The following is a 12,445-nucleotide window of genomic DNA, read 5'->3' as shown; positions in this document are numbered from 1 at the left end:
GGCCAAGTGTTAGGGGGAGGAGCTCAAGTCCATATAGAACAGTTACAGTTATTGTAACTGGAGGAATCATTATGATATTATCTCGTACTACATGTGCATTTGAATTGTATGATTTAACTGTCATACAGAATATTTAGCACTGGTCCTTGTTGAATAGAGTTTATTCTAAAGGCATTCTGTGCCTTGGTTTAGAGTTGAATAATAGAGGACTAAACGTAACCACTCTACCGGCGCAAACAACTAAAAGTAGATAGAAGATGATGTCACTGTACTGAGAACAATGAGAGATGAATGGTACTGAACTGTATAAAAAGAGGGGGAGAGGAGCCAGCTCCTTGTATTGTCATTGTGATATCCATGCTGACGCAATGGAGAATTAAGAAGAATCGAGTGATCGGAGCTATGGTCATATCATCTGCCTACATCCTCCTGTTCTGTGTGATCCTGCAATGCATGGCACTCTTGAGATTAGAGGTGCAATGTCCGGTCTGCACCCTTCGATTTACTGATGTATTTGATGAATTCCAATATTTTCAGGATGGCGATTTGATCATTGGAGGAATTTTCACTGTGAGGTCAAAAAGAGACAATGCAGATCCACCTGACCAGATTAAATACTGGTAATGTAACTTACATTGTAGGAAGAAAAACAGTGATCAGGATGACAAAAAACAATATATAGGACTTTACAAAATGTTTGAAAGAAATATTATAAGAATGTATATATTTTATATAACATATCTCCTCATTTACATGAAAATCAAGCTGCCCAGAAGGTGACAGGGGTGAGTGACTGTGACAGGGGTGGGTTACTGTGGCAGGGGTTGGGTGATGGTGACCGGGGTTAAGTGTCAGTGACAGGGGGTGGGTGACAGTAACAAGGGTTGGAGGGGTTGGGCGACAGGGACAAAGGTTAGGTGACTGTGACAGGGGTCGGGTGACAGGGACAGGGGTTGGGTGAAAGTAACAAAGGTTAGGTGACAGTGACAGGGAGGGGTTGGGTGACAGGGACAAAGGTTAGGTGACTGTGACAGAGGTTGGGTGATGTTGACAGGGGTTAAGTGACAGTGACAGGGGGTGGGTGACAGTAACAAGGGTTGGAGGGGTTGGGTGACAGGCTGATAAGGCTGAAGAGCTGGTGTAGTAAGGAGGGGTTGCTTGGAGGACTGGAGGGGTTGCTTGGAGGACTGGGCCAACTTCTCAGTCGATCACCAGTACTATAGAAGGGATGGATTGCACCTAAATGAGAAGGGTGCAAATCAGTTGGGAGTAAAGATGGCCAAAAAGTTAGAGGGGTTTTGAAAGTAGGCGACGGAGGGAGGGCTCAGCGGGAGATAGTCAGCACGGAGTATATTCCAGAGGGTAGTATTGGGGGCATTAGTGGAAGGTTGACTAAAGCACATAAACCCAAGGTAAATATAGTAACAAGTCCTAGTTGCAATTTCAGAACACCCAATAAGAGGATAGTATGTGACCGGTCTAAACTACGTGGTGTGTTAACCAATGCCAGGAGCCTGGAGGACAAGATAGGTGAACTAGAGATACTGTTGTACAAGGAGGATTTGCATTTTGTGGGAATTTCAGAGACCAGGTTAAACAGCTCTCATGATTGGCTGGCAACAATTCAAGGGTATACCTTTTATCTACAGGGATAGAGAGGGTCAAAAAGGGGAAGGGATATGCCTATATATCAAGAATAATGTACAAGTGAATGTGAGAGATGACATCACTAAGGGAGCTAGAGAGAAGGCGGAATCCTTATGGGTAGAGCTCCATGGGGAAGAAGCTAAGGGGAAAATATTACCAGGAGTATGCTATAGGACCCCTAACCTGAGGGAGGAAGGGGAGATTAGCAGCAAAGTTGGATTAGCAGCAAAGATGGGAAGTGTTATCATAATGGGGGATTTTAATTATCCAGACATAGGGCGGCACAGTGGTGTAGTGGTTAGCACTCTCACCTAGCAGTAAAAAGGGTCGCTGGTTCAAATCCCAACCACAACACTACCTGCCTGGAGTTTGCATGTTCTCCCTGTGCCTGCGTGGGATTCCTCCGGGTACTCCGGTTTCCTCCCACACTCCAAAGACGTGCAGGTAGGTTAATTGGCTTCTGTCCAAAATTGGCCCTAGTATATGAATGGGGAACTTAGATTGTGGGCTCCTTGAGGGTAGGGACCAATGTGAGTATGCAATGTACAGGGATAGGGGTAGACACTCACTCAGGTTGAACTGGATGGACTGATGTCTTTATTCAACCTTGCTAACTATGAAACTATGAAACGTAGACTGGGCGGAGGGAACCCCGCATTTGTCTAAGGCTCGCCAGTTCCTAAATGTCTTGCAGGACAATTTTATGGATCAGATGGCAGATGCACCAACTAGAAATAAAGCGTTACTGGATCTACCGATTACAACAATACAGACCTGATCATGGATGTGGAAATTTGGCGCAATTTAGGAAACAGCGATCACAGGTCAATTGGCTTCAGTATAAATCACACAAATAGGAAACATAAGGAAAATACAAAGACACTGAATTTCAAAAGAGCCAACTTCCCTAAACTACGAACCCTGTAAGAAGGCATAAATTGGGATAAAATCTTGGGAACAAAGAACACAGAGGAGAGATGGGTTTGCTTTAAGAGCATATTAAATAAGGGCATTAGCCAATGCATCGCATTGGGTAATACATTTAAAAGAGTGAATAAAAGTCCTGGATGGCTTAACTCCAATGTAAAAATGCATATAAAAGCAAATGAGAAGGCCTTCAAAAAATACAAGGTTGAGACATCATCATCAGCATTCAGACTTTATAAAGAATGCAACAAGAAAGGTAAAGATGCAATTAGGGCAGTTAAGATAGAACATGAAAGACACATAGCTGAGCAAAAAAAAAAAAAAAAAAATTCTTTAGGTATGTAAACAGTAAAAAAGGGAGGACAGAACAGATTGGCCCCATATAGATTGAGGAAGGACATCTAGTTACAAAGGGTGGCGAAGCTATTGCATTTATTCTTCTCCACAGTTTTCACGAAGCACATCACAGGAAGCACCGCCATCGTTAACAGAGGACACAATTAAAATTTGACTTGGAAAACAACATTAATAAATCACTGCAACCAGATGGCTTGCACCCCAGGGTACTTAGGGAAATCAGCCAAGTAATTGCCAGACCATTGTTCCTAATTATTACTGACAGTCTACTGACCGGAATGGTACCAGGTGATTGGAGAAAAGCCAATGTAGCACCGATATTTAAAAGGGGCCCACAATACATCCCAGGGAATTACAGACCAGTTAGCCTAACATCAATAGTCTGCAAGCTCTTGAAGGGGATGAAAAGGGACTATATACAAGATTTTAGTAATGAGAATAGTATCATTAGCAGTAATCAGCATGGGTTCATGAAGAATCGTTCTTGCTAAACCAATCTATTAACCTTCTATGAGGAGGTGAGTTGCCATCTAGATAAAAGAAGGCCTGTAGACGTGGTGATTCTGAATTTTGCAAAAGCATTTGACACAGTTCCCCATAAACGTTTACTGTACAAAGAAACGTTCGTTGGCATGGACCATAGGGTGAGTACATGGATTGAAGACTGGCTACAAGGGCAAGTTTAGAGGGTGGTGATAAATGGGGAATACTTGGAATCGTCAGAGGTGGGTAGTGGGGTCCCGCAGGGTTCAGTTCTGGGACCAATTCTATTCATTTTGTTCATAAACCACCTGGAGGATGGGGTAAACAGTTTGATCTCTGTATTTGCGGACAATACTAAGCTAAGCAGGGCAATAACTTCTCCGCAGGATGGGGAAACCTTTCAAAAAGATCTGAATAAATTAAAGGGGTTCTGCACTCATAATAAAACATTTGCCCATTCTGTTGCCTCTAGTTCATATATTTCATAATGCCACCTGTTTTTTTTTTTTGGATTCACCTACCTTTTGTAATCTGTAGTAGTTTATTTTAAACCCCTGCGGCGATGGGCGGTCTCTTGCCGGGATCTGCGTCATTTCCTGCTGAAGCCCGCACTGTCTCCTGGGATCTCGTTGAAGTAATCCCAGGAGACATTGCGGCTAATGCACCCGACATCTCGCGAGATTTTGGGTGCTACAGCCGACATCTCGCGTGATTTCGGTTATTACAGCCGAGATCTCGCGAGATGTCGGGTGCATTAGCCGCAATGTCTCCTGGGATTACTTCAACGAGATCCCAGGAGACAGTGCGGGCTTCAGCAGGAAATGACGCTGATCCCCGCAAGAGACCGCCCATCGCCGCAGGGGTTTAAAATAAACTACTACAGATTACAAAAGGTAGGTGAATCCAAAAAAAAAAACAGGTGGCATTATGAAATATATGAACTAGAGGCAACAGAATGGGCAAATGTTTTATTATGAGTGCAGAACCCCTTTAATGGGATGGGGCAACTACATGGAAAATGAGGTTTAATGTAGAAAAATGAAAAATAATGCATTTGAGTGGCAAAAATATGAATGCAATTTATACACTGGGGGAGAACTTCTGGGGGAATCTAGGATGGAAAAGGACCTGGGGGATAGGCATGCAATGCCAAGCTGCTGCTAACAAAGAAAACAGAAAATTGGCATTAAAAAGGATCAACTCTAGAGATAAAACAATAATTCTCCCACTCTACAAGACTCTGGTCCAGCCGCACCTGGAGTACGCTGTCCAGTTCTGGGCACCGGTCCTCAGGAAGGATGTACCGGAAATGGAGCGAGTACAAAGAAGGGCAACACAGCTGATAAAGGGTCTGGAGGATATTAGTTATGAGGAAAGGTTGCGAGCACTGAACTTAATAAAAAAAATATCCCTGCGCCAACTCAACAAAAGGTAGAACAAGTACTGCTGCACACACTGAGGGGAATATCTGAACCCAAAAAAGTAAATAGAATAAAGGATGGTGATGCGCTGTACATAGGCAATAAGGTGCAGAAGTACTATGTGTGAAAAAAACACTAAAAACACCGTAATTCTGCACACACATGATCGGACTATCCGGTGGACTTAGTCCGGCGGACAATCCGACTGACTTTTCAGCGGAGGTCCGCCGGACTTTCCGAACGAGCGGACTTGCACACACATGACCACACATGAACGGACTTTCTGGTGGACTAGGTCCGTCGGACAACCCGCCGGACCTTTGGCGGAGGTCCGCCAGACTTTACAAATAAACAGACCTGCCCACACACGGACTAATATTCACTGGCAGAGATGAGAGATTTCAGTAGGCCTCAAAAAGTGGATGAACTATAATTTTGATATTATTGAACTGTTACCCTCTTGGAGACCTTTAAAACAAAATACACAATCTCACACTTTTTGTTTTTCCAAATGTGCAGGGGATTAGTTATCTGTAACTTTTACAAACCTTGTGTTGAAACAAGAGACTGGAACAATGGTAGCTTTTGTCACCAAACAAAAAGATGTGTACTTATTTTGTTGGTTAGATTGAGAAGACCAAACTTGCATAGGGAATGATCACATGGAAATAGCCCTTAACTAGAAAACCCCATTGTGCTCAAGTGAAGACTGTTTGGACAATATACAACCATGAAGACAAAATTCAATAGCTGACACCTTGTCCAACAAAACCTATTGTGTGAGTTCTTAGGGACTTATGGACACAGCTAAAGCTATCTAAACATTTATTGGACTGCTCAAAGTCCATCTCAAAACATGGTGTTAGAGGGATATGCAAGTCAGACATATTTTAAAAGTACCTATGATCTTTTATAAGTCATTCAAATTATATGTGAGATTTGTAGGTCACAAAAGAGATATTATAATTTTAGTATCTAATGATCTAAAGATCTAAAGAAAATTCGACAATTTGTAAATTCAAAAGTTTGTAAATTCAAAAATTCTAAAATCTGAAAACCCGAAAATGTGAAAATCTGAAATAATAACTAACTAATAATAGCTTAACTATTACTAACTATTAAATTATAGGTATTGAAATTTCCTTTCAAATTTGGCTGTTAGTGAATTTATATGAAGTTAGGAATTATCCAAAATAATGAATGCCTTATCTGAACGAATGAAACGTAACAAATAATATAATAATAAATAACAATAATAAAAATGTTTTATTATTATTTATTATTAATTTGTTTCATTCACTAACAGCCAAATTTGAAAATAAATTCCAATACCTATAATTTAAGAGTTAGTTATTATTAGTTAGTTATTCTACAAAATTTTGGGATTTCTTTCTTATTTTCCGATTTTTGAATTTTCAAATTTAGAAATTTCCGAATTTACGAAGTTTCAAATTTACCAATTTCCAAATTTTCGAATTTATGAATTTACAAATCCACGAATCTACAAATTTTCAAATTTTCGAATTTACCAAATTTTAAATTTACAAATTGCGATCATAACGAGTGACCCAAAAAACAAAAAAAAATGAAAAAAACGTATTAAATGAAAACAAAAACGAACATATTTTTCGCCAGTGCACATGTCTATTTCAGACCTTTATTCTACCTCTGTCCCAGGCCCTAATCTACATGCAGGGCACCTGATGCTTGGATTTAAAAAAAAAATCTTTTAAGCACATGATTAGAGAATGAGGCTCTAATTAGTTTAAAAAAAAGAATGGGCTCGGGGCACAGAGCACTGCACCCTGAGCCCACCCCGGTGTGCGACAATAGCTAATTAATATTAGCTATTGTCTTCCTGATTCTCCTCCTGGCCAATCAGGAAGCAGTTCCTGAGATCCGATTGGCCAGGGTATGGCTAATTATGGATGGGGTGGGTGGGATGGCTGAGCATGGATGGATGAATGAGTATTGCTAAAGATGGATGGCTGTGCATGGATGGATGGATGGATGGATGAGTATGCTGAATATGGATGGCTTAGCATGGATGGATGAGTATGGTGAGTATGGATGGCTGATCATGGATGGATGAGTATGCTGTGTAAGGATGGCTGAGCATGGATGGATGAGTATGGATGGGTATGGCTGAGTATGGATGGGTATGGCTAATTATGAATGGGGTAGATGGGATGGCTGAGCATGGATGGATGGATGAGTATTGCTGAGGATGGATGGATGGCTGAGCATGGATGGATGGATGAGTATGCTGAGTATGGATGAGTATGCTCAGTATGGATGAGTATGGATGGGTGAGCATGGAGGGATGGATGAGTATGGATGGGTGAGCATGGATGGATGGGTGAGTATTCTCAGTATGGATGAGTATTCTCAGTATGGATGGCTGAGCATGAATGGATGAGTATGCTGAGCATGGATGGCTGAACATGAATAGATGAATGAGTATGCTGAGTATGGATGGCTGAGCATGGATGGATGGATGAGTATGCTGAGTATGGATGGGTGAGCATGGATGTATGGATGAGTATGCTGAGTGAGGATGGATGGATGGATGAGTATGCTGAGTATGGATGGGAGAGCATGGATGGATGGATGAGTATGCTGAGTATGGATGAGAGAGCATGGATGGATGAGTATGCTGAGTATGGATGGGTGAGGATGGATGGATGAGTATGCTGAGCATGGATGGGTTAGCATGGATGGATGGATGAGTATGCTGTGTATGGATGGGTGAACTTGGATGGATGGATGAGTATGCTGAGTATGGATGAGTGAGCATGGATGGATGGATGAGTATGCTGAGTATGGATGGGTTAGCATGGATGGATGAGTATGCTGTGTATGGATGGGTGAACTTGGATGGATGGATGAGTATGCTGAGTATGGATGTGTGAGCATGGATGGATGGATGAGTATGCTGAGTATGGATGGGTGAGCATGGATGGATGAGTATGCCGAGTATGGATGGATGGATGGGTATGCTGATTATCGATGGATATGCTGATCACCTTGTCCCCATCAACAGGTTCAGGAGGGGGGGGGGCGCTCTCTCGTTCTACCTGGTTGTGCCCTACCAGGTTGCATGCTTGGATAAGGGTCTGGTATGGATTTTGGCAGGGACCCCTACACCATTTTTTTTTTAATTTGGGCGCAGGGTTCCCTTTAAATTCCATACCAGACCCGAAGAGTCTGGTATGGATTTTGGGGGACCCCCACGCAATTCTTTTTTAAATTTTGGTTCGGGGTTCCCCTTAATATTCATACCAGACCCAAAGGGCCTGTTAATGGACTGGAGGGGGGAACCCATGCAGTTTTTTTTCAATGAGTTTTATCTATATTACTGAGACCCGACAATTCATTACAGCTGCAGTTTTAAATGACTTTTTTTCCCCTAGAAATTTCATTTTGCTGTGGTATTGTTCTAAACACAGGAAAACTGTGCCAATTAACAGGCATACTATAGACCCCCCCCCCCCCCCACACACACACACACACACAAATTTCTATTTATTTTTTCGTTCAATTTTTTCGTATGAGATTTGCTTCTCACAATAAGCATTACAATTTTTTCTATTCACATCAGTGAGCACGATGGTGTATAGATTTTGAAGCTGGTGTGAGGATCTTGCTTCTTTCATTCACCAATCTCTTGAATCTCATCTACTTCCTATCTTTAGTGCTGCATATGGACTCATTACCGATAGACAGTACTAACATGCAGCACTGATAGGTGGCACTGAAAGGCACTGATGGACACTGATGGATGGCTTATTCCTGTGTTATTGGCGGGTTGCATATTTTCGAGCCGTCATGACAACACTGTGGGCAGTATTTTGTTTCCCATTTTATGTCCGTCTTCTTATCAGAGAAAAACATAGTTACATATCACGACCTCTCATAGCTGTGGATTGAACACTTGTTGTTTCCGAGACAAACATTCTGGGAATCATAAGACTCATTTCTTGTGCCGCCGGAATTTGTGAATCATGACTTCATTAATTGGAGCACAAGTAATATTGTATATGTTGTGGAATGTACTACCTGTAAAAAAACATTATGTGGGTTGTATATCAAGACCCCTGCAGGCTAGGATTAGTGAGCACTTTCATGGTGCATCCTATACCAACACAAAAAATCTGTACTATATCGCTAAACATTTTAAACATGTCAATTCCGATAATATGAAATCATTAGAAGAAGTGGGGTTCCCTCGCGCTATCAAAGTGACATAATGTCTAAATACGGTATGTCGATTAGATTGCTGCTAAACCTAAAGTGTGTACCATGCACTTAAGTGATAATGAATAGAAATGGATGATCAGCGCAACCTATATACTATATACTAATCCAGGGGTGTGTTACCTGTCTAAAATTATGTAAATTCCACCTCGTGTGTATATATATATATATATATATATATATATATATATATATATATATATATATATATATATATATATATATATCAATGGATAGAACAAAAATGTTGCAGGGCAATAATCCAAACCAACGCCCTATAGATGCCCCATTTATAGTTTTGGACTACAATATCCAATATAAGTAATGCCGCGTACACACGAGCGGACTGTATGGCGTACTTAGTCCGTCATACAATCCGACGGACAGTCCGTCGTACTTTCGAATGAACGGACTTGACCACACACGGATACCCAAACAGTCCGTCGAAAGCTTGCGCGATGACGTGTACAGCACGTACGACGGGACTAGAAATAGGAAGTCCAATACACAGCAAAGCACCCTTCCGCCGTGTAAATCCTTTCTGGGCATGCGCCATTCTTAGTCCGTCGAACTAGCCATCGGAAACATCGGGTGACACTGAGCTGCTTCTACAGGTTACAACGTGCCCACGGTGAATGAGAGTCCAGGATCACATCACCTACTGAACCTACATTGGACAACAAGCGTCACTTTGGAAATGCTGTTTACCTTACAGCAGTAAGGTAAGGTAATTACTGCACCTAGTGTGAGGATATTATACGCATAGGAGCACTGGTGGAATCCACCCCCTGCTTTTGGAGCACGCAGGACACTGCTTTGTTGATCACCAAATGGACGCATTTTATCACTAAATGGATATGCTCTCTATATAACTATAGTTCACCTTATTTTTGTTTTTGGAATTTTTGCTCAAACACACATTTCACTGCTTATGGACTATTAGTATTTTGTTCAGACACGTGATACACTACACATGGATTATTAGTATTTTGTGTATTCTTTGATCTGTTTTGCACTTTTATAACGACACTCAGTTGTTTTTTTTTTTTTTTTTTTGTCATATCATCTATATATTTGGATATATACTTAATATTATCTCACTGTCATCTATAGAGGATTTCTCATATCAAGTTTTTTGTCAAGCGCACAATGTGACCTGGTTTATTGCACTTTAATATTTATGCACATTGTCTGAGCTTATTTAAACATACAGTTCCACACTTTAGTTTATTTCTGTTTTGGTTGTCACTTGAGTACATGTTAATTTAATTAGATTTATGTAGTCGGAGCGCAACACCATTTCTTAACTACTATCACTTAATCTGGGGAGGGTGTATACCCCTGCCGGTGTTTTGCTGCAACCCCACTAGTTTTAGGACACATTGGTAGGCGCGAGAATACTTTTACTCTCAGGACTGTATGGCGTACTTAGTCCGTCATACAATCCGATGGACAGTCCGTCGTACTTTCGAATGAACGGACTTGACCACACACGGATACCCAAACAGTCCGTCGAAAGCTTGCGCGATGACGTGTACAGCACGTACGACGGGACTAGAAATAGGAAGTCCAATACACAGCAAAGCACCCTTCCGCCGTGTAAATCCTTTCTGGGCATGCGCCATTCTTAGTCCGTCGAACTAGCCTACTCACGAGCGGATTGTCCGCTGAAACCAAAGTACGACGGACAGAATTTCGAAAAATCCAAAATACTTAGTACGCCGGACTGCACGCTGAAAAAGTCCGCTGAAGCCCACACACGAGCGGACTGTCCGCTGAAATGTGTTTCGACGGACTAAGTACGCCATACAGTCCGCCCGTGTGTACGCGGCATAAGTGGAAAAACTAATAAAGAAACACTGGCATATATTGAAGAATGACGGACATTTAAAACAGATCTTACCAGATGTCCCCAATGTGGTATACAAGAGAGCCCCTACGTTGAGGGATATCATTGTTAAAAATGTAATGGAACCACCACCACCAAGCGGGTACACATTTTTTTCAGGGAAGGAATTCTATCCCTGTAAAAAAATGCTTCGCATGCCGTCATTCAAAAAAAAAAAAATAAATAAACTAAATTAATTCATATCTACTCACACTGGACAAAAATATACTATTAGAGATTTTATTAGTTGCCATACGGAGGGGGTAGTATATGTCATACAATGCAGTTGCAACCTACAGTATGTAGGCAGGACTTAATGTGGGAGTAAATCCAGTTTCAAAAAACACTTATGCCGCGTACACACGAGCGGACTTTTCAACATCCAAAGTCCGAAGGACTGAGTCCGTCAGACTATCCGATCGTGTGTGGGCTGCAACGGACTTTTGACTCGCCAAAGTCCGAAGGACTTTAGAATATGGAACATGCTTCAAATTTTTCCGAAGGAACTCCGCCGGACCCGGTCCCCTTCGAAAAATCCGCTCGTGTGTATGCTACTCCGACGGACTAAAACCGACGCTAGGGCAGCTATTGGCTACTGGCTATGAACTTCCTTATTCGAGCCGAGTCGTACGTCATCACGTTCGAATCCGTCGGAGTTTAGTGTGATCGTGTGTGGCCAAGTCCGCTCAGCCGAAAAGTCTGTCAGAACTCCGTCGGAATTCCAGCAGAACTCCGACGGAACTCCTTCGGAAGTCTGTCGGACATAAGTCCTCTCGTGTGTACGGGGCTTTACATTTCCGGCATGCCGGAAATGCTAACTTTCACATTGGTTGTGCTCTCAACCAAACTTTCAAACCATCCATTGGCTGGTCTCATAACTGATCACATGTGCAGCATTATGGCAGTTGAAGAATCATTAGAGGCCAAGATGGCAGCTTCTTTGACTGAAAGCGATAGGAGGGTTTACTTCCACTTTAAAGAAACCCTAATGGTCAGAATGAGGGAACATGTCCAAAATATATATAAAGGTTTCCCCAAACATAATGTGTGTAGACATTTTTTAGAGGTACAAAATAAAGATCCGTCACAATTAATATTTTGGGGGAATAGAGAAATATAAAAAAAAAAAACATGGAGAGGATCTCATAAAATTAGATCCATTAGCCAAAAATAATCAAAATGGATCCATTCCTTACATGCTTTAGTTCCAGATGGGTTAAACGTTGAGTTTGACTTAAATCGTTTTTTTAAGTCATTTTTAAATCTCTGTATATTAATACCTTCTATGCATCATTTCCGGTTTCTGTATATATACACTTGAAATTGAATTCATTATTTTTAGATTAATTGATTAATTAATTATTTTTATTACATATAAAATGCCTCATATAGATAGAGAAATGCTGGGTTTATATATATATATTATATATATTTTTTATATATTTTATTATTTTTTTATAGTATA

At 41.2% G+C, this 12,445-nt stretch overlaps 1 protein-coding gene across 1 annotated transcript in view; it reads left to right on the top strand.

Annotated features, from left to right (window-relative positions):
* Positions 1 to 402: 402 nt before the first annotated feature.
* The window catches only part of LOC143958246 (vomeronasal type-2 receptor 26-like), a 75,555-nt gene continuing 63,512 nt past the window's right edge, over positions 403 to 12,445 (top strand). Inside the window, exon 1 of the mRNA XM_077467764.1 lies at positions 403 to 620. Within this exon, the coding sequence (XP_077323890.1) occupies positions 403 to 620 (218 nt within the window). The remainder of the gene's footprint in view (positions 621 to 12,445) is intronic.

The sequence above is a fragment of the Lithobates pipiens genome, unplaced genomic scaffold (genome assembly GCF_037356315.1).
Source record: "Lithobates pipiens isolate NorthernLeopardFrog02 unplaced genomic scaffold, aLitPip1_a1.2 Scaffold_6, whole genome shotgun sequence".
Lineage (NCBI taxonomy): Eukaryota > Metazoa > Chordata > Amphibia > Anura > Ranidae > Lithobates > Lithobates pipiens.
This window is presented reverse-complemented; position numbering and strand designations above follow the sequence as displayed.